Genomic DNA, 23,932 nt, shown 5'->3' with positions numbered 1-23,932 from the left:
AATTTGTGACTAACCAATGATGCACGGATCTCAGTACATGACTAACACACCAACTTAAGAAAAATGTTGGCTGCAAAGCTCTTTAATTCATCAACATAAAGATCAGAAGCTCCTTGGTCACAAAACCCTAAGCGTAAAGACGCAGTAGCTTCTATAGAGGGAATGATGAATTAGGTCACAATATGCTTTTGGTCACAATATGCTTTTGGTCACAATATGCATGTATTCCAATTGCATCCACTTGAACAACTTATGACGACCTTTAAAATAATTTTTATATATGTTTAGGGTTGTGAAAAAAGAAACCTTACACAAATACTCAAGGATATGCGTTTAATCAGATCTGGAAATTTTGATTTCGTAATTCTCGACAGATACAACTTGTGTCGAGTTTCAACATTAATTCTCAATAGAAATGATTTTGTCGAGGCTTTTGTTGAACTTTAATGAATAGCACTTTTTCACTTGTTTTTTTGTCAGACTTGCATAGCTTCAATACTCAACTTGAACACTTATTTATTGAAGTACTAAACTCATCCTAGATCTATCCAATTACAAGTAAAGTGCGTTTTGTCAAAGGATTAGCCAATTACATTATATATGTCCCTAACATAAAGATTATCTACTAGGGACATGAGAGTAAATTTATACAATTTATTTTTTCTTTCATTTTCCACCTTTTTAATTTTCCATCTTTTTAACCAAACACATATGTGATAAAACTCTCTTGTATCCTCCCATTTTTCCATTACTTTCTTATTTTCTATCTTCTCACTTTTTCACCCCGACACCCAAACGGACCCTAAAGTTTCATAAACTTCCTTTTTCTTTTTAAATAAAAATTTTAATTTGTAATTAAACAAGGGCTTTTCTTTTTGTACTTAAGAAACTTTTAGAAGACAGCCTAATCTTGCAAACAGGAAAGCAATTGATGAATTTGCTGGGGTGGTGGAGTCTTTAATTTCCATAAGAAGAATTTTAATTTAAGTTCACAGCCAATCTGTATGAGTAAGCATCAAGCTTTCGAAGTGCAAAAAGTAAAGCTATCATATAGTCTCTTTTTAAAGCTTAAACCAAAACTAGAAGCATAAATATTCTATCAAAAGACAAGAAGCTCTTATAATATGGCCAAAATGGGCAAATGCTCTTTTCGTGCAAACTAAGCAGCGTTCTACCTTCTTTCCCAAACTAATTAGAAAAATGCCTCTCTTTTGAAAATCGATTTTCTCAAAATTGAGTTTAAAAAAAAAAATTATGAAACCTATAGTGGCGTTTTAAGGAGCCTATAGTGACATTTTAAGGACCTATAGTGGCGTTTTGGAACTCGAGTGAACTCGGTCCATGCAATTTTTATTTATTTTTTTGCCTATAACTTGAGTTCATAGAGCTCGAGTTCCAAAACGCCACTATAAGCTCTTTAAAGTGTCACTATAGGCTCCTTAAAACGCTACTACAAGGTTTAACTCAATTTTGAAAAAATCGAGTTTCAAAAGAGGTCATTTCCTACTTAGTTTGGAAAGGGGCAGTACGCTGCTTAGTTTACACGAAAAGGGAATTTGCCAATTTTGTCCCTTATAATATCCCTTGCGTGAATCTGCATTAATTTTTAGCAGCATTAAAAAAGCTTGACCGTAACACATACCTCGTACACTTTTCTTCCTATTTCAGTATTTCTTTGCTTCGCTCTCAGGGGTTGTGCTTTTCTTTGAATGGACAAAGCATCAAGCTTTTTTAAAGTGCAAAGAGTAATTATATACCATAGCCTCTCTTTGAAGTTAACATTAAACTAGAAACGTAAATATTCTATCAAGACAAGAAAGAGGCAAGGCTTATAATCTTCCTTGCCTTAATGTTCCTCTCTTAGCATCACCCATAAAAGCTCGAGCCTATCAAACAGCAGGAGGTCGTCCTTCGATTCTTTACTACCTATTTCTTTTCTCTCTTTCTCGCTCTCAGGGTTTATGGCTTTATGCTTTACCTTATTCGGTGGCAAAGATCTTCTAGCAATTATATGCCAATACGCAATGACAAATTATCCCAATAGAATTGCCTTTAATCATAACTAATCATAGACTCACGCAATGCATGAGAATAGATAATTATTTTATAATTGTGATATAATGTAAAATTTGTTTTCTAAATTTTGTGGAAGCACTACAAAAAACAAGTGTATTTGCAATGTTTTGGTTGTAGCTTTCAGTATATAGTAATATTGAAACGTTTTTAAAGAATATTACTAAAATAGATTTATTTTAGCAGTTATTATAGTGAACGCTACAATATATCATGTTATTAAATAATTTCTAAAATTATTTTCCATCTATCCATCTCTACAAATATATCACATTATTATTTTGGGTGTGTTTGATTGATATTATTTATTTTTTAGGAGGTTCATATTTTTTTAAATTATGTTATAGTAGGTTATATTTTCATAATTTTTTTTTTTTGTACAACTAAATTCTTTAACTTTCAAATAAATTATTCTCTAAAAAAGAAAAATAATTTCAAATATATGATTGAAATTTCTCATTCTTTTAAATGAGATTATCATGATAATCAAGTTTCATTATAAAATTACACATGATATTACTCAAATAGTTAATAGACACATTCAAGTACATAGCAATATTGTATTTTGATATAAACTCAAATTCTCACTTTAAAAATAACTAAGTATTATGTCAAACATAAATCAAACAAAAATAATAAGAGGAGAGAGAAGGCTTGTAATGGAGAACTCAAAAAACACACCACCAAATCATAATAATCTAAAATAGTGTTATAAAAAAACGTATTGATTCATCAACTTAAAGTAGAGTTCCAAGAAATAATAAATAAGAGAGAGAGAGAGAGAGAGAGAGAGAGAGAGAGAGAGAGAGAGAGAGAGAATAATCACCTTTTGGGGAGATACCTGAATTAGATAAATTTAGAAAATAAGATGAGAATAAGAAGAGTTAAAATGAAAGATACAGTCATCACTATAAATACCAAATTATTCAAGTTATGCTATATAAAGAAAAAGTTATATTCTTATATACTATATTTATAATGCAATATGATAACATTTAACAATAAAGAAAAAAATAAAAAAAAAAATAAATTGCATCGACTAAAGTAGTTTTAAAGAACACAAAAATTCATCAACATAAAGTAGAGATAAAAAAATAAAAAATCTACCAAAAAAAGGAGAGAAAAAAAAACATGAAGAGAGGGAGAGAGAGTGATAAACTCTTTTGTATGGGAAAACATGTATAGACTGGGAAAGAGGATATCAAATTTATAGTAAGAGGATGAGGATATGGAGAACCAAAATAATTTTTTTAAAAGAGAGAGAGAGAGAGAAATGGATAAAGAAAGAGTGACATTAAGGTTAAAAATAGTAAATATATGAAAAGTGAAAATGATGAGAAAGGTTGGAAGAAATCTAATATTAAGCTACAAAATTAAAAAGAAAAAGAGTAAAAAAATAAAAGAGAAATGGTTGGAAATAAGTGGGTGATGTGGTCATTGACTGGCTTAACTGAACCTTTACAACTATGGCCAATGAAATCTTTGGCCTTCTCAGTTCATTATAAAAGCTGGAAAGAACATTAACAACACCTCAGATTACCTTGTCCTCCTCTTTCTGTTTCTTCTGTAGTTATTTACCAAACTTCCATCTCCTAGTATGGCTGACACAATAGTAATTGATCTCTTGAAGCAGTTGGGTTCCCTCGCTGCTCAACAGTCAATACAAGAGATAAACTTGATTGTCGGTGTTGATGAAGAAGTCAAAAAGCTTAAAGACAATCTGGGAATCATCCAGGATATGCTGGACGATGCCGAGGAAAGGCAAGTGAAGCAGCGTACTGAGAAGCAGAAGCATTGGGTAGAGCAGCTCAAAAATGCATACTACGAGATCGATGACGTGTTGGACAAGTGGGACACTGCAAGGATTAAATCAGAGATTGAGAAAGCTGATAACGCTCCAGCTATGAACAAGTCGGTATGCTCCTTCTTTCCTCCCCATCATTTTGTTGCCGTCTTGTTAGAAACCTTGCTCTACGTTATGACATTGGTCACAAGATTAAAAAACTTAATGAAACATTAAATATGATTGCCAAAAGCAGACTGAATTATAGGCTTGATTCGAGCCAAGTTTTCGTAGTTGAGCGACCAAAAACTACTTCCTTTGTTAATACCTCTGAAATAATTGGCCGTCATAAGCAAAGAGATGACCTACTGAGTGACCTACTAGATGAGGGTCATCAAGAGGAAAGAAATCCTCGTGTCATCTCTTTAGTGGGCATGAGTGGTATTGGAAAAACAACCCTTGCCCAACTAACCTACAATGATCCTAAGGTGCAACTCTACTTTGAGAAACGAATATGGTTTGTGTTTCTGAACATTTTGATCAATGTAGGGTTGCCAAAGCAATGTGTCAAGAGCTTGACCTTGCATTCCCCAATAATATTATTGAATTGCAAACACAATTGCGTAAACTTAGTGATTTGATTAGGGGAAACAGGTTCCTCCTTGTCTTAGATGATGTATGGAGTGAAGACTCCACAATGTGGGAGCCATTCAAACCTGCTCTTGAAAATGGTGCCCAAGGTAGTAAAATTCTAATCACCACATGTAAACAAAAAGTTGCGGAAGTGATGGGAGTTCCCTCATTATAAATTTGAGGCTGTTGTCTCATGATGACTGTTGGTTCATTTTTAGTAAAATAGCATTTTCTAATGAGGATGAACATAAGAGTCTAGAAGATCTTGGTAGAAAATTAGCAATTAAGTGCAAAGGCTTACCACTCACTGCAAAGTCTCTAGGTAGTCTCATGCACAAGAAGAGAGATTAGTACAATGGAAGAAAATTTTGGATAGTAATTTGTGGAATTAGAGAGCTGTTTTTTAGCACCATTGTTATTGAGTTATTATGAATTGCCCTCAGCAATGAAACGTTGTTTCTCATATTGCTCTTTATTTCCAAAAGATTGTCTCTTTTCTAGAGATGAATTGGTCTTCCAGTGGATGGCACAAGGATATATCAAGTCAAACACAGATATGAAATCATAGGAGAAGAATACTTTGAAAATTTAGCCCTACGCTCTTTCTTTCAAGAATTTGAGAAAGATGGCAATGATGGAAAGATAATAGGTTGCAAAATGCATGATATAGTGCATGACTTTGCCCAATCAATAACAACAAATGAATGCTTTCAAATCAATTGTGACAAAGAATTGGATAAAGATTGTAAAAGTGCTCGCCATTTGCGTTTAAAAATTCCAATAGGAAAACAAGTCTTGAACTTGTCTACCAAGCAAAAAATCTGCGCACTCTCTTTCTTCTTTCTGATGAAAGGGATTATATCTTTGACAAGCTCCTATTTGATTTACTCCAACACTTTAGATGGTTACGGACATTAATTTTGGATTGTCCAATTAATAAACTTCCGAATGCAATAGAAAATTTGATACATTTAAGGTGTCTCCTTATGTCTAATTACGTTCAATTAGAAGAATTGCCTGAAACCATTTGCAATCTCAGTAATTTACAAACTTTGTGTATCAAGTATTGTTACAATCTCAAGAAATTACCGCAAGGGATGGGTAAGCTAATTAACTTAAGACATCTTAGTTTTATTGGATTTTCTTGTCAGAAATGTCCAATATTTCCAAAAGGGTTTGAGAAATTGATTTCTCTCCGAACATTAAGTGATTTCAACATAGGTGGTATGGATGAAAGAGAAGGATGTAGGCTTGGAGAATTAAAAAAGTTGAATCACCTACGAGGACTCTTCGAATATATGGATTGGGAAACATGATAGATGTGTCTGATGCTGAAGATGCACAACTCAAGATGAAATATACCTCCATAGTTTGGAACTATGGTTTGGCAAATTTGATATTTTGAGAGATACAATTAGTAGAAGAATAAAGGATGATGTATTAATTTTGAATGCCTTGGAAGCACCTTCAGACTTGGAAAGTTATGTATTTTTATTACCATGGCACTAGAGAGTATCCTAATTGGATGATGTCTCTAATCAAATTAAAAAAGCTTTGTCTCTCTGAGTTGCCATATTTAGAGTGTTTGCCTCCTTTAGGGAAACTACCATCCCTCGAATCATTAAAGATATCGGCTGCATATTCTTTGAAAAGGGTGGGAGTTGAGTTTTGGGAATAGAACCCAAAAATAAGATAGATAACGCAATTGTATTCCCAAATTGAAATCTCTCGAATTTCACGAATTTCCAAAGTGGGAAGAATGGATTGACATTGGAGGAATGAGGGAAGAAGAAGAAGATAATGGTTTGTTACTATAAAAATAATGCCACGCTTTGTTCTTGAAAATCTGGAGATGCCCCGTGCTAAAGTCGCTACCAGACTTTCTTCGTACTACACCATTAAAGAAATTGGAGGTTCTTCGAAGTCCAATTCTTGAGCAACATTGCAAAAGAGGGACAAGGGAAGACGGGCACAAGATTTCTCACATCCTAAGCATCAAGTTTGATTCAGACTAACATTCAGAGGTAACTCTCCTTTGTTTATTTCTGCAAAAATATCAATTAAATATTTTTGATTATGCAAATAGAAGGAAGTCATATTCTGCTCTTCAATTCTAATTCGCCTACAAGTATCTTTATATTCTTCCTTTTCTTCTTGTGATGCTGTTACATTTGCTTTATAATCCAAGTTTCCAACCTTTATGGGCCCAGGAATGTTTTGGTCTCATTCAAGAACATCATGCAAAAATGTTCCATCCTAATTCGCCCACATTTAATCTAAACATCATACAGAAGGTTGTGTGTACAAATGGCCTGTTATCACTTCCAAGATGCAGCAACACGTTTAACCTGGAATACTGGTTCTTTAGTAGTCATCCATCTAAGAAAGGAAACTAGGTAATTTTTCAGTAATACCTTTATTTAGCCATCCATCTATGATTTGAATACTTAAAATCTCTTTTTTTTTTTTCAAAGAAATAAATTTTTTAGAAGAATGCGGGAAGCCGTCATAGCAAAAATCTATACTTGCTAATCATCTAGTCTTAATGTTATAGGATTAGGTAGTAGTACTTGCTTTCTCAAGTTTCTAAGTCAATATCTAATGCTTGTTCTTTGTGTCAGACCCAGAAGTGCTTTTCAATATGGAAGAGTGAAAAGCATGGGAAGCGGCTGCCGTTAGGGATCAAGATATTGTGAATACTTTGACTTTATTAGTTGGATTAGGTAACCAATACACAATATCTATATCCAGAAGAACATTCTTGGAAGTGAACTGAATTTCTTATTGGTTTATTGTGACTTTGTTGCTGAATCATTACTTTTGAAAGTTATACACTTTGGTACTTGCTAGTTATCAAGTTTTAAATCAATATCCAATGTTTGTTTCTTGTTTCAAAGGCTGAAGTGTTCTGTCAAGTATGGAGGTGACAACCAGGCGAGAAGAAGAAATCACAATATCTTGGCTTTGTTAATTGGATTAAGTAAGAGTTGGATACTATTCTATAGTAAGGTATATCTGGATATTCTTCTTAGTCTTCTGTCTAGTTTCCTTATCATTTTCTCCCTCCATAATATTTTCTGCTGAAGCAACATTTGACAAAGGGCCACAAAAGAAAATCTGTTTATCTTTTTGTAATGGTAGGAAGGCAAGTGTGATGTTTCATTTCTAGAGTAGTCTATTATATCGTGGCAGATGGAAGTAAGCTTGGTAATTGACCAATTGTCAATGTATGAATTTTCTAGCTTTAATTTTTGAGGTTTATCATCTACTTTGATAATTATCAACGTTTAGTGTTGTGGATCTAGGAGGTTAAAAATAGAAGCATGTAGATTTCTTGTCTTAGTGATTGAAGAGTTATGTGCCTTGGTAGAGGGGAAAGAGTGGGATGAAGCCTGGTTTCTTACCATTGGTTTGACGGTTGCACAATTTTGGAATGAAATTTTGAAAATGGACATACCTGAATTAGAAGTCAATATTGGGAAAGCGGGGGGGGGGGGGGAGACGAGATTGAGGCATTGAATTCATATTACATAGGTTGAATCTGGGCTCTTCAATTCTAATTCACTCACAAGTACCTTTATATTCTTCTTGTGATTCTGTTACATTTCCAACCTTAATGGTCCCAGGAATGTTTTGATCTCATTCAAGAACATCATGCAAAAATGTCCCATTCTCATTCGGCCTTATCCAATCTAAACATCATCAGCAGAAGGCTGTGTGTGTACAGAAGCTCCTATATCACTTCCAAGATGCAGCAGCAATAAGTTTAACCTGGACTGTTGGTTTCTTTGATCGTCTATCTAATTTGATCACATATGAAGGCAAACTATATATTTTGTACAGTAAGTGTAACACCTTTATTTGGTATTCCATCTATGATTTTGAATGCTTGAAACCTTTTTTTATTTAAGTAACATTTTTTTAGAAGAAAGAGGGAAGCCCTCATAGCTCAAATATATACATGCTAATCATTCAGTCCTAATGTTATAGGGTTAGGTACTTGCTATTTATCAAGTTTCTAAGTCAATATCTTATGCTTGTTCTTTGTCTCAGAGCCAAATTCTTTCTCAGCATGGAAGTGTGCAAAGAATGGAAGTGGCTGCCAGTAGGGACGAAGATATTCTGAATACTTTGGCTTCATTAGCTAGATTAGGTAACAATCACGTAATCTATTTACCTTGAACAACATTATTGAAGTGAAATGAATTTATTATTGGTTTATTGTGACTTCTATGCTCTCTCATGTCAATCATGTCACTCAAGGAGTTCCCTCTGTTTTTTCCCAGCTTAAAGATCTGGCAATTACAAAACACAAGACAAACAGAAGTGCTCTATCCCTCTTCCTCTCCCCTCCTTTGTCTAAGATAAAGTATGTTACTTCTAATTGATGCTTATTATCCAGCCACAAGAAACAATTCCCACTTTACAAGGGAGTTCCGAGGGCGAGCACTTGAACATATGAGCATGGATTCTGAACTGCCAAGGAAGTATGTGTTCCCTTTGTACATTTAATGTTGCCCCAAATTTGTCCTTCAAATATTGCTCGGATACCTTATTAGGTTCTCCATTTGGCAAGCTGTTGGTCAGTTTTGTTCTATCTTTCTCTCCGTTAATCTGTTGGTTTGATTGTCACTCATGATTCAGATCACTGACAAGGCTCATTAAGCCAGTAGCACAACCCTTTTGAAGTTATTAGCATGGAGAATGTGTGTTGTATGCTAGACTATTATTGTGGTGATGATCTGAAAGATGGCCTCCAATTTCACTCTTCATAGCCTTGCTGTCCTCTGTTTTCTCCTTGTCACTATGCTTATATGAAGGTTTGCATTTTTTCCTGTGGACTTGAAGTGTCTTGAGCATATTTATGTGACTGTTAATAAAGTCCTTTGTTGTCTAATCATCACATTTTTCTTTGCAGCCTGATTGTCCACACTATTTGTAGAGTTCGTGCACAGTCTGGTATAGATTTTGGTGCTACTACTTCATAACTTATGTAGTCTAGGTAAACAGTATTTCTTCTTTTCATGNTGGTGCAGTGTTCCAGAGCACAAATTCTATAGGTATTGGCGTGGTGATACGGGACTGGCAAGAAGTTGTCATTGGTGCTCTTTCAATGCGTATTTCCCTCCCACAAATAGTAGCTGAGGTCAAAATCCTTGCATGCCGCAGGGCTGTTAGCTTTGCTTTGGAATTGAGTCTTCATGAGGTAGTTTTCGAAGGTGATGCTACTAGGGTTATCAATGCTATCAAGTCTGGATCAGCTAAACATTCTTCTTTTGGCCATATCATTGATGATATCTACCATTCGTATTCTCATTTGAATTGGTGTGATTTTTGTTTTGTTAATCATTCTTGTAATAAGGTTGCTGATGTTTTGGCAGAGAAAGCAAAAAAGGGGGAAGACTTTAAGGTCTGGTTAGAAGACATATATACTGACATTGCCCCCTGGTTGCTTCTGATGTTTCTTAATTTTATTTGTTTAATAAAGTTCCTTCCTGGACTTCTAGGTTGGCTTCTCAAAAAAAAAAAAAAAAAAAAAAAAGTTTATATGTATGTATGTATGTATGGTACACTAAACTTTTTTAAGTTTAAATTTATGATTCAAATTTTTCTTTCTTTCTCTTAAAGAGATTATCATGATAATCAAACGTTATCACAAATTTATAATTGATATTACACAAATAATTGATCTATACAACTTACATGGATATTACTCAAATAATTGATAGATACATTCAAATACATAGCCATGTAGATTGTATTTTAATATAAACTCAAATTCTTAGTTCCAAAATATCTAAGAATTAACTCTAACCAAGACTATAAGACTGAGAAAGAGTACAAATCAATCTAAATTAGTGTTACAAGAAAGAATAAATAAGAGAGAGAGAGAGAGAGAGAGAGAGAGAGAGAGAGAGAGAGAGAGAATAATCACATTTTTTGGGCGAGAATGTGAGAAAAATGGTAAATTTAGATAAAAGAAGATGAGTAAAAGAATACTCAAAAGAAAATGTATAGTTGTAAACAACGAATTATCTAAGCCATGCTACATAATAGAATAACATTATATCATTATATACCATATAATGTTATGGGATAAAATCTATTGATCAAAGAAAAGAAAAGAGAAAATATAACAAATTAAAATATAATCAAATCGCATCAACCTAAAGTAGTGTTCAACACAAAAATTCATAAACCTAAAATAGAGATGCAATAAAGAATTAAAAATCCACCAAAGAAAGAAATGTATACACACACAAACACACACACACACACGCACAGAGTTCACCTTTTTGTGTGGAAAAAATATAGATTGAATGGAAGAGAGAATAGCATCATTTAATTGTAAATAAAATGGGAGAAGAAGAGTCAAATATAAGGAAGGTGAAGGGATGGAGGAATTGAACCATTTAGATATAGAATAGTGGAGAGATAAAAATGTAAAAGTGTAGGAAAAATATGGATTGAATGGAAAAAAGAATAGCAAAATTTTATATGTAGTAAATAAAATGGGTGAAGAAGAGTCAAATAAATGGAAGGTGAAGGGATGAAAGAATTGGAAATAGGTGAATGACGTGACTGCTGACATGTCTCAATTGGAACACAGCTACAATAAATACTACGTTTCAGCTTTTACCACTCTTGATAATAGTTTTTTATCATCAGACCAAGACACCAATCAATTTTTTTTTTTATACAACCATCAGAAACCTTACTAGTTAAACTAACTGAAACCCACCTACACTTCAATTTTTAGATATATATATATATATATAAATGCTTTAGATATATATAAATGCAGATGTAGATGTAGATTTGGAAAAGGTTTGTTTCCAAACTTTGTCTTTGATATTTTTATTCATATTTTATTAATACTGGGTACATTTTAATTAGTTTGAACCATGCACTATCTTCTTCTTCTTCTTCATTTTTTTTTTTTTTTTTTTTTTTTTTTTTTTTTTTTTTTGCGGTGTAATTGTTTATTGCAGGGGATAGAACCCCTGCGCTAGCGGTTACAAGGTGAACAGAGTACCACTTGGCCACAAGGCCCGGTGGTTGAACCATGCACTGTCTGATCACGTTACAAGGAATGGAATACATGTAATAATGGGCCAAACCAAGTAATCCTGTGAATGCACCAACAGGCCTACGGGCAATTGGTTTGAATTGTCTGGATATATCAAATATTAGATGAGTGGCCGATCGAGTGAAAATCAAAAGGTTGTAGACAATGAGTTAATGTGGGCCCAAGTTGGGTCATAAAGAAAAGGAGACCAGCCTCAGTGTCAGTGATCCCGAATACACATTGCAGTCGATAGCCAATTTGCCATTTCGTTTAGGATTAAATTATCAATTGCGCTATTCACATTTTCTTATTTCTAGAATTTTGTGTATTAACTTAGAATTAGATACCACATAAAATGTGGATGTATTTTAATAATTAATGGATGTCTCTTCAAAATATGATTATTACAATCAGTATGTTTAATGAAATGTTTGATAAATAACATTGCCGGCTCAATGGTGTAAGTTATTGATATGGTCGCCTAATGCTCCAACTAAAAAAAGCCCTAAATTTTAACTTAATTAAGGCGAAATATTAATCAATAAATAAAATAAATTTTTTTATCAAATAAAACAACAAAAAAACGAAGGAAATAATATGTCCACAACACTTTTACAAACAATCATATATAACATGTAGTTCAAGCTGTTATTGATAGCAAAAAAATAATTTAGTGGTAGGTTTAAATAGAAAACAAAAAGTAACTTCTTTTTTCATAAGAAGCAACTAATACTTAGATTTGTTTTGAAAAATATTATGAATGTAGCACTTCTAAAAAAAAAAAAGAGCAATACACAAAAAATTCACAACATTTTTCACAATTGAGTTAGTAAATATTGACCAGTTCTCATGTAGGTCCACCATAACATCACTCTTTTGCTTACCGCTATCAATCTTCCACATCAACAAATGTAAAAAGTTTTGTTAAAATTTTTGTGTTTATACACTTCTATAAGAAAAAAAAAAATCTATGTGATTCATATTAATTACTAGTAATTTTGCATCTAAAACAAGATAATCAATTTTCGCCTTAACCTCCCAAATACATCAAACTGGCTGATGACTAATTCTCAACTAGAACTACAATCCACTTGAGATAGAGAGAAACTAGTCCCAAACATTGAATAATAATTACTACGTCTAAACTATCTTGCAAACATGGAACAATGGCCATGAAAACACCAAAATGATTGTTTCTTCTGGATACCGGGTTATCGTACCATCCTTGGATTTCTATTATCTGGACTGTGGGCAAGATGGCTTTGTAGGGAATGGCAGCTAGTATGATCAACAAACAGGTGTTAACTCTGGAAATGGAGGATCATGGTGTGCACCTTTCAAGACATGGCAAACCATATATGACTATGATATAACATATGGGTTGAACAAGGACGAGGCCAATCTAGTGTTAGGTGGGGAGGTGTCATTGTGGTTTGAGCAAGTAGACCCTGCAGTTTTGAATGTTGGAATATGGCCAAGAGCTTCGGCAACGGTGGAGACACTGTGGTCTAGGAATCGAGATGAGACAGGTAAGAAAAGGTATGCTAAGGCAACAGATAGGCTGAACGAGTGGAGATATAGAATGGTGCGAAGAGGTATTGGAGCTGAACCCATTCAACCACTTTGGTAGGAACCCTGGCATGTGAAACACAGTTCAGTCTGTTGCTTAGCAATTTCCTTCTTATATACTTTAAAAATAATAATACTAATAACAGTTACTGATTTGATTTTTTGTATTACTTTTCTTGCTATAGAATGCTTTAGTTGAGGAAGATGAATGGTAATTGTATTTAATTTTTCAAATGTATTGAGCCCTCAACTCATGTGTCAAATAGTTTGATGACTCTTTTGTTTTAAATCACTCTGCTGTGTGCAACATAGTTTTAAACAATGAGCCTCCTCAACTTTTTTCATTGATATTTCTTTTACAATTTTTATCCTGCTTTTAAATCTTTCTCTTCACCTATCAAAAAATAAATTAATCTTTCTCTTGGCTTGCACTAGCTTGAGAGGGTGTTATATAAAGGAATTAAGATTATGATGAAGCTATAGAGGAAAATAATGACAAGGACGTGGGGTTTTGGCTATGATACTTTCATTGGTGGAGCTATAATACACTAACAGGTAATCTTGTACTCTAGTTTCTGTCACAGTGATTGGATTATTGGATTTTTGTTTGATGTTAACAAAATACATTAAGGAATTTATAGAATTATTGAAATGAATGATTTAACTCACTTGGCATATAAAAATAAAAAATTACATTAGATGAGATATGTGGCACATAATTAAACTCTAATTGAATTCCAATTTGTAATCTAATTGGATTTTCTCTCAGTTTTACCTACTAATCTCTCTCTCTCTCTCTCTCTCTCTCTCTCTCTAGAATTTGAAATTAAAATCCAATTTTGCGTAATGTGTCTAAATTTATGTGGGGATCACATCATAATTATCCACTTAAGTTTGTGCCATATGTCCACCTAAGTTTTTTAATCTTTGTGCCAAGTGAGTTAATGAGTGCAAAATTCTAAAAATCTAATATTAATGAACTAAATTAAAAAAAAAAAAAAAAAAAAAAAAAAAAATTAAATTTTTAGGTAAGAATTTTAATATGTCACTAATTATGTTTATATTTATTTAAAAAAAATTTACTAATTATTTATATTTTTATAATAAAAATTAGGCTCATACGTATGCGTGTGTTCATGCTAATTTTTAAAATAATTTCACTAATTATTTATATTTTTCTAATAAAAATTATGTTTAATTTTAAATGCATGTATGCATTTGCATGGGTTACATGCTAGAATATAAAGGCAGAAACCTCATGCGAGAGAGCCCAAGTTGAACTTGGATTTCTTAATACCATTAGGTAATGGTTTGAAAGTAATCAAATAACAAGAGTCCTCCAAGGACTCGGTCACTTATCAGTTGACCAAAAAACAAGCTACATGTAACATTTACATATAAAGATCTTGAAGAAATCACTACTGGGTTCAAAGAAAACTTGGGTAAGGGTTCTTTTGCGAACGTTTATACAGGGGTATTAGCATCAAGTCATAACACTTGAAGAATCTAGAAAAGATGGTGACTGTGAACAAGTTTATTTGGCAACAAAAATTGCAGATTACATTAAGAGTTGTTAGAGGACTAATGTACTTGCATGAAGAATGTAACACCCAAATCATTCATTGGGACATAAAGCCTATTATGAACTCTCACTAGCATCAGGGGGACTAAAGGCTATATTGCACTAGAGTGGTTCAAGAACACACCCGTCACAATAAAGGTGGATGTTTATAGTTTTCGAGTCATGTTGTTGGAGATCAGTTGTTGTAGGAGATGTGTAGAAATTGAGATAGAGAGGGTAGCAATTCTAACGGAATGGGCTTGTGAATGTTACTATCAAGGTAAAGTGGAAAGATTGGTGGAAAATAATGATGAGGCTCTTAGTGATTTGAAGTGGGTGAAGAAATTAGTGATGGTGGCAATTTTGTGTATCCAAGATGTGCCATCATCAAGGCCTTCCATGAGGGAAGTCATTCATATGCTAGAAGGCATTCATGAGATTTCTACACCTCCTTGTCCTTTCCTCTATAGTTCAACATCTGAACCTGATTTTTGATCATCCTAGGTGGGATTTTCAGTCATCCTACGTTTGCTAAGGCTGAATATTGGGCTCTAGATGAGACTAGCTTGGAGCTCCTTTGGTTACGTTAGCTTTTTCAGGATTTGGGGTCCCTCTTGCTTCTACTACTCCTATATATATTATGACAACAAAGGCCCCATTTAGTACATCCACTCAAACACATACTTGTTGGGAAATTTAGATCTCGGTTGATAGAATTAACAAGTTTTAAACCCAAGTTGTTAATTAGATTTATTATGTATAAAACTTGTTAAAACAAACAAACATCAATATCATGCAAAGTGGAAAATTAAATAAGACAAGATATGATGACTCAGTAAAACTAATGAAACAAACTAGTTTTATAGTAAAAAATCTAGGGGGAAACCTTCCCAAAAAGCAATTCACTATAGTAAAGAGAAGTTTCAGATCTAGTACAAAACCTTGTCTCTAGACTCTACAATCCCCGTAGATGAACTTATAGCAGAAACCTTCTACCGCTTCAGAACCTCTGAGCTATTCAATATATGAACGCCACCCTTTTGCCCGGATCCTAGTATGTGACTAACCATGATTCACGACTCCCAATACGTGACTAACTCACCAACTTGAAGAAAATTGTTGGCTGCAAAGTTCTTCACTTTATTAACAATGAAGATCAAGAAGCACTTGGTTACAAACCTTAAGGCGCAAAGGCGTAGTAGCTTCTTTCAGAGAGAATAAGCATTTTGTCACTTTTTGCATCAGTTCTCCTCATATGTGACGGTCTTTAAAATAAGCCTTATATATTTTTAGGATTGTGAGAAAAGAAACCCTACACATACATGTCAGCATGGGCTGAAAATCAGATCTGAAAATCTGAATTTCGTAATTCTCGATAGATACAGTTGTCGAGCTATCTGTCGTGACATCGATAGATATTATCTGTCGGCAGTTGTCGAGAATCTATCCAGCTTTAATGAATAGATTTTCTTCACTTGTTTCTTAGTCCAATCTTCATAGCTTTAATACTAGACTTGAAGTCTTGTTCTTTGAAGTGTTAAACACATCCTAGATCAACCCAATTACAAGTAAAGTGCGTTTTGTTAATGAATTAGCCAATTCTATATGACATATGTTCATAACATGATTCATATATGTCCTAAATATATTTTCAGTTTTTAGACAACATTACACATATTTCCACACATTTTTTCACCCACACGTATTTTCATATATGTTTTCAAACACATGTTTTCTACTACTCCTATATATACTATGACAACAAAAGTTCCATTAAGATTGGCCGTATCAATTCCAACCACTAATGGACCAAGCATAACAATATTGATTTTGATCTTCTTCATCATCTCCTCCAAGGCTCCCTCCAATTCTACTCTGTTCCATCTAATGATCACCCTACAAACAAGTGACAATTACTATTTGTTCTGTTTGTCACCCATTTTAAAGAATAGACGTTTATGGATACTTATTAGAGGTTGAAATCAATCATAATTCTGTGTATTATGACCAGGCCAACGGTGTTTTACCTTATTTTGATTCAAAGTAGAGTTTATTCTTTTTTGAAAGCTTCACTCTATTATTGCAAATAATATAAGTATGACCACTGTTTCATGGTCATGATAGTATGCTTCCAAAACATGATCTTATTGAAATTTAAAGCACCCAATAATATCCTGAGCTTTCAGAACTAAACACTCTTAGAAATTTGATTATAAATTCAAAAATTAATGCTAGCCAATCACACTGCTTTATTACAATATACATTAAGTACTACAACGATGCACAAAGAAACATAGACTAAATTTTATTATCAAAGAAACAGAAAATAAAAATTGACACACATTACAGATGCATACAACTCCAAAGTCGACTATTTTTTTTTTATTCCGTCATTTCTTCTCCCATGATTGAATCCGTAAACCACTTAGCCTGATTCTTTCCAAAGCCGGAAAATTCGACCAATTTGGAGCCTAGGAACAAAAATAACATAACAAGAGGAAGTAGGCAACATCTAGAATGAGGAGAACAATTACTGTAAATCAAGAATATCAGAAAAAGGGTTCCTTCCTAACCAGTGGTTGTCCCTACTTCTTTGTGTGGTATTGCACTGAGCCTGATCATTGCTTCCAGGAAAAAAATTGTGCTACAAAAATAAACAAGGCCGAAATAGTCGTCAAAATACCCGCCGTATATGCCTTATATGGATCACCGGCTATGGCGAGGAGTGCATAAGAATAGCTAAAGCAGAGGGTGACATTGAGTGCGAAGAATAGAACCTTCATGTATCCATTTGGAACGAGGAAAATAATTAATGAGTTTGAGATCAAAAATGTGATAGCATTACAAATGAGGAACACCTGAAAAAGGCCATCTTCGAAAGCAATGGCTGTCCCTGCTTTGTGTTCACACACTGCTGTGGTATTGGACGGAGTTTTATTGTCAGTATTGGGGTCAAAAAAACCTGCTTTGGTCGGTATTATTGTATTGGACAGATCAATGGTTCCATCAGGACTACTCCCTACTTCGGTGGTATTGCACTGACCATTATCTTGCCAAAGTCCACCAGGAGGGCTGAGTACCGCTTGATAGCTGACTGTTACAAGCAGTACTGCAACCACTAGAAGCAAACTACGCCTTTCTTCTGATAATTTCCTTATTTCACGTTTAAAATCTGTTTTCAAAAATTGAAAACAACTTGATACTGGCAGCCTTTGGTACTTTGCATACCTATTAGATGTAGAAAGAGATGAACCCGATTTAGCTTTAGCACGACGTAGCATATCCCGAATCTCTCCATTCTCTACTTTTGTCTTCCCCTGCAAGATATCCCATGCTGTTTCATCCTCTAAATTCTTATGGTTTACATCAACAAATTTGTAACCCCAAGCAAGTAAGTGCTTCACAGCCTGCATAATGTAAATCAGTCAAGTCTCATCCTTGCATAAGTTTCTTATAAGAAAAAAAATGATCATAATGTATTACATGCAATTGAAAGCCACTGAATCATTAAAAGACAAGATAATTTTTTTATATATTACGCTGGTGACAGAACTGTACATAGACCGAGGGAGGCCACCACTCTCTAAAATTTTAAACATTTTAAAATATATTTTAAATTTTGGGAAAAGAAGAAGAAGAAACAATTTACTTGACCCAAAAAATGAGTTTTGGTTTAAAAAATAAAATGGTCATGTAGACTATTCATGGTTGGTTATTTTATATGTTTTATTTATGTATATTTTGTTAATACTTAGTAGATGTTTTCTTTTTGCTAATATAATACTTGGTAGATGTTATAGGAGAGAACTTGCCTGGGATTGATTTTTTGATACTGCAACGTGCAACACAGTATTGCCTTCATCATCCTTCCAATTCAGGACCGTTCTTTGATACGATTTAGCATTTTTATAAACATTTACTCCAAGCCATGTCACTAAGAATTTAAAAACCTCAAGCCTGTTATATTTGAGGGCAATATGCAAAGCAGTCTCGTTTCGCCCTGTCACATCTACAATAGAATCAGGACAGACCAATAAAAATTCTTCCAATAGATCAAGGTGGTTACCACTTTCTACTATGTGATGCAAAGGAGTGAGACGCTCCCTTCCTTTGACACAAACAAGGTCTCCATCAATCTGTAGAAGTCGACGTACCAGCTCAATATGTCCATTTTGTAGAGCGAGGTGAATAGGGCTAAACCCATTTTGATTTAGTTTCCGAGCAAATGAGGGCTTTAAACCCATCATCTCTATGGCAAATGGGATTTGCCCAGTAGATGCAGCTATGTGTAGAGGAGTATCAGCAAATGTTAGCTCATCGATGTGCTCCAAAAGTTTTTCATCCTCTCTAATTAATTGGTAAAAGGCATTAATATCTCCATTTTCAGCAAACCACTTCATCCTCTCATCCATTTTAAAGAAGGCTGATATATTAAGTCAGGGTTTTTCTTGGCCTGAACTTGTTGATATGCGACTTGAATTAGTAGGTGCTACATACAACAAAACCAATATTAGCACTTCATCCTAATTACTTTTTTTCCTTTAAGTTTGAGGTGAGGTGTCATTCCTCTAAACCTAAGGGGATGGAGTAATTAAATATGACTACAATTAAATATTTTCAATTTACAAGTCATTATAAAATAACATTTATTTATACATTAAAAGAAGTAGCCTATACACTTAGAAAAGGAATTTTATCCTTTATTGATTACATGTTTTGAAAATCTAGCTGTCAGATTGCATGTTCTTTATATTCTTAATACGCATGTCAAATTTCGTGTCAATTGAATGTTATTTACTATTTGACCTATAAACTTTTTTTATGCATAATTTTATATTACAAAAACTACAAATTTAAACATATGATATGACAGAGTTGTTAATCTTTGATTTTATGGAAATTTTTTAAGCATGGAGGATATAAGAAAAAAAAAAGTAATCTAATGATATATTTGTCAAAATTTACATCCAATAAAAAATATTGAGTGGAGGGATTAAGATCAAGTGCAATTCCTAAAGCATTGCACCTGATGCAATAACTCTCAATAGTTGAGATTGAGAGTTGAAAAAAGCAATTTTCAATCTCAACTATTGAATAAATAAAGTGCAAAAAAGTAAAAAATTGAAAGTTGTAAAAACAATTTGTGAGTAAGGATGGGGTAATTGCACTGGGTGCAATACCGTAGCAAGCACCCGATCCAAACCCTTGAGTGAAGTACTGCTGACTTTGTAGTTATTGACTATAACTAAGTTTTTAACCAAACTTTATACTTAAATATATGAGAGATATTAAGGGTATTTATTAATTTTACAAGAGATCTAACAAATGATGTGTCAACTTTTTAATCACGAAGCAAAAAAGTAAGAAGGAATTTATCTAATCTAATATGGAAAATGCTAAAACTGCAAACATTTTTACAAAAACTTTTATATATAGCTGATGTAGTGAGTGATTATTGATAAGTGAAAATAGTGCGGACTCTACTACATAAGCAATTGATGCGGTCGCCTAAGGCTCCAATTAGAATAAAGGCCCTCAAATTTTAACCATTATGATTATTTCTTTAATTAATTAAGCCCAAATATTAGCCAACAAATAAAACAATATTTTTTTTATCAAATGAAAAACAAGAAAAAAGAGAGAGAAATACTACATCCACAACATTTTTACAACAAATCCTAAGTAGCAAGTTATTACAGGCTGTAAGTGATGACAAAAAAATAATTTCAGTCGTGGGTTCAAATTAGAACCAGTAACCATTTAACACCTAAGATTTGTAAAAAAGAGAGCAATACACACAAAAATTTCACAACATTTTTCACAATTGTTGAGTTGGCAACCTTTTACTAGTTCTCACCTAGGTCCGCCACTAACATCACTCTCTTACTTATCACTATCAATTTACCACATCAACAGGTGTGAAAAGTTTTGTCAATTTTTTGTATTTATAGAATTTCTAAAAAACAATTCTACATGGTTCATGTTAATTAGTAATGATTTTGCATCTAAAAAAAGATGATCGAATTTAAATAATATTTTATTTTATGAAAAGTTATATTTAAACATATAAAGGCCTCAATTTCAGTTTTCTCCTTAGGGCCCAAACGTATTAAGCTGCCCTTGAGTGAAAAAGTGATGTTGGTAATGGGCCCAAATGATAACCAATAAAAATTTGCAACATCACTAGTTTGTAAAAATGTTGTAAAATCGTTTGTGCCTGTAATTTTATTCATATGATGTTGATGTGCCATTCATTATATTCATTGTCATTTTAGTTTTTGAGTATTTTGTATTCAAATTTGTAATAGTTTAATATTTTCCAAAAAACTTAAAAGTGAAGAAAAAAAAAACTCACTTTTAGTGATGATTTTATAAAAAAATAAAAAATAATTGATGGTAGGTGGTAGAATGCAAGTTGTGATGGGTAATACTTGTTGCACATAAGTTCTTACCTACAATTTTACATACATCTCATTTTTTAATTGAAACTGTGACTTAAAGTCATGATTTTTAACTTGTGTAAAATTGTTTATAACAATTTGTGTATAATAAACACAACTCTGACAATATAAAAATATAAAGAAGAAGAAAAATGTTCCAGAAATTTTACCTTAGGTTCTTGTAGTTCGCTTCCTCCTTCCGCTTCTTCTTCTCCTTCTTTTTCTTTCAGTTTGTCCACCTTTAAAGGGTTCTGCGAGAAGTGAGAACCCTTCGGCCTTTCTCATTGATTTATACAAGCCATGTGCTCTACTAGTCTCACCTTTATGTTTTTCTAATTTTTTTTTATTTTGACTTCGTGATTTATACAAGCCATCCATGTACTCTATCTACTAGTCTCACCTTTATGTTTTTCTATCCACGAGGCCCGCGAACCAGTCTTCTGTCTCTCTTTTAATCCTAGCAAACCTTTTTCTTTTCTTCTTTTATTTTTTTTTTATTAATCCTTTTTAAAATAACCTTATCCTTTCTCACTTTTTCTTTAAAGTCCCAGGTAAGGTTACTATTTAATTATTGTCCATATCACAGGTTACTATTTTATTTGTAGTCATTTTTTTTGTCTTAAAAAAATTTTCATAACATTTTTATAATAATAAGTCAAAATAAAGTTTGATTATTCTCAAATCCACCACAATTCAAAATAAGGCTACTGTATTAATTGAAGTAAAATTATTATAAAAATATTGTGAAATTTTATTTGAGAGGACCTAGATTAATCTAGTCTGTTCTTAGAAAATTGTTGCATTACTTACTTATTTGAGAAGACCTAGACTAATCTACTGCTTTCTTGGATACTTGAATCAATTACTTGTCAGTGATGATTGGTAATTGGGATATTAAAAGTTTTACAACATAGCTTTTACAAATGGAAATATCACCAATCGCAAAAGGTTATTTGAACACTCATTTACTTATCACATATCAATTTGTAATTTTTTTTTTTAATAAATAAATTTTATAGTAACTTAACATTTCATTTAAGTTTACGTACACGACACAATTGAAGACTTGGCATCAATGGTGGCTTTCCAATATTCCACCCACCATCTTGACTTTTATCCACTTATTTTGTCAAATTAACCAAAACTAGACGCCAGGATTAATGACCTCTAGTTGTCGGAAGGCAAGACTTGTCTGGATTAGCAGGACTTCTTTCTTATTTTTATTTTAATTTTTTGTGGGGAAAAGCTAAGAAATATAAGGAAGCATGTTTAGGGGTTAGGCCAAAGTTTTTTACATTTTAACTGATAAAGTTTTCCATCAAATCTAGTTGAAATTCCAACTCATTTTGTGACTGTTAATTTATAAGACTGTATGTGTGCGTATATTAAAAAATATATATAATCCATAAAATTATTTAAATAAATTAAATGATTATTATTTTTTTTTTAAAACAAGCACATGATTATTTAATAAATCAAGTAACTAAAATTAAAAGTATAATTTTTTTTTTTAGAAGAGAATTAAAAGTATACATGGAGACAAAGCAAAAGACTTGGCTATACACAGTATTTTGTCTACACACCGTGGCCTCTTGCTACTGCACTTTCCACCTGATAAGCTATCCAGCTTTACTTCCATTAAATGCATAGAGTACACTATAGTGTAGGGCCTAGGAAAAAAAATTGTCTTAGTTGCACAACAATTTCATCATCCATTTTTCTCAACCCAAAAAAAAAAAAATTTTCAAAATCAATTTCATCATCCACTTTGTCATAATTTTTGCCAAGCCAGTGTAAACATTATTTGCATTCTTTCATGGGAATTTGGAGAAGGGGATCTTCATGGAACAACCAGAAGGATTCAAGCAACCCGGTACAGAAAATCTTGTTTGCAGATTGAAGAAGTCACTTTATGGGCTCAAGGAATCAGCTAGACAATGGTACAAGAGGTTTGATTCCTATATGATTCAGATTGGTTATACCCGTTGTGAGTATGATTGCTGCGTATATGTTAAAGTGCTTGATGATGGTTCTTATATTTATTTGTTACTGTATGTTGATGATATGTTAATTGCTACTGAGAGCATGTGTGAGTTTGATAAACTAAAGTCTTTGTTGCGCAAAGAGTTTGACATGAAAGACTTGGGTGTTGCTAAGAAAATTTTGGGTATGGAGATTCGTAGGGATAAAGAGGCAAGAAAGCTATGGTTGTCTTAGAAGAACTATATTAGAAAGATTCTTGGAAGATTTAACATGTGAGATACTAAGTCTGTAAGCACTCCATAAGCGAATCATTTTAGATTATCTGAGAGTCAATGCTTGAAGGATGAGAAGGAACTTGAAGAGATGACAGAGGTCTTGTATGCAAGTGTTGTTGGGTGTTTGATGCATGCGATGGTCTGCACTGGGTTGGATTTGGCTCATGCAATGAGTACTGTTAGTATGTACATGTCAAAACCTGGTAAAAAGCACTGGAATGCAATAAAGTGGATATTCATATACTTGAAAGGTACTTCAAAACATGGGATCTCGTTTGCGGGGCAACAAGGTGATAATTCAGTGGTAAGGCATGTGGATGCAGATTATGCAAGCAATGTGGATGATAGTAAGTCTACTACAGGTTATATTTTCACATTGTCAGGCAAACCTATCTATTGGAGATCCACATTACAATCCACAATAGCCATGTCTACTACTGAGGCTCAATACATGGTTGCAAGTGAAGCTGCAAAGGAAGCATTGTGGTTGAAAGGTTTAGTTGAAGAGCTTGGTTTGAACCAAGGAAGAATTTAGTTGCATTGTGA

At 33.2% G+C, this 23,932-nt stretch overlaps 1 protein-coding gene and 1 long non-coding RNA gene across 2 annotated transcripts; one reads left to right on the top strand and one right to left on the bottom strand.

Moving 5' to 3' along the window:
- The first annotated feature begins 6,334 nt into the window (after nt 1-6,334).
- LOC136067204 (uncharacterized) lies at nt 6,335-8,320 on the top strand. Its single transcript, XR_010628714.1, has 5 exons — nt 6,335-6,513; nt 6,700-6,885; nt 7,111-7,212; nt 7,387-7,498; nt 8,116-8,320. It is a non-coding gene; the product is annotated as an uncharacterized LOC136067204 (long non-coding RNA).
- Nucleotides 8,321-16,968: 8,648 nt separating this feature from the next.
- Nucleotides 16,969-21,551, bottom strand: LOC112027260 (ankyrin repeat-containing protein BDA1). Its single transcript, XM_065772691.1, has 3 exons — nt 21,299-21,551; nt 18,501-19,177; nt 16,969-18,095 (listed from the first exon to the last, which is right to left on the bottom strand). The coding sequence occupies exons 2-3, from the start codon at nt 19,098-19,100 to the stop codon at nt 17,307-17,309; spliced, it is 1,389 nt and encodes a 462-aa protein (XP_065628763.1). The 5' UTR covers nt 19,101-19,177; nt 21,299-21,551; the 3' UTR covers nt 16,969-17,306.
- Nucleotides 21,552-23,932: the final 2,381 nt, after the last annotated feature.

This window comes from Quercus suber, unplaced genomic scaffold, assembly GCF_002906115.3.
Source record: "Quercus suber isolate HL8 unplaced genomic scaffold, Cork oak 2.0 scaffold_62, whole genome shotgun sequence".
In the NCBI taxonomy this organism is placed as follows: domain Eukaryota; kingdom Viridiplantae; phylum Streptophyta; class Magnoliopsida; order Fagales; family Fagaceae; genus Quercus; species Quercus suber.
Note: the sequence above shows the minus strand (reverse complement) of the source record. Positions and strands in the feature narration are given on the sequence as shown.

Coding starts and splice junctions, on each gene's coding strand:
- LOC112027260 (XM_065772691.1), bottom strand. CDS start 19,100: ATGGATGAGAGGATGAAGTGGTTTGCTGAAAATGGAGATATTAATGCC. Junction 18,096..18,500: donor TATCAAAAAATCAATCCCAG/GCAAGTTCTCTC, acceptor TACATTATGCAG/GCTGTGAAGCACTTACTTGC.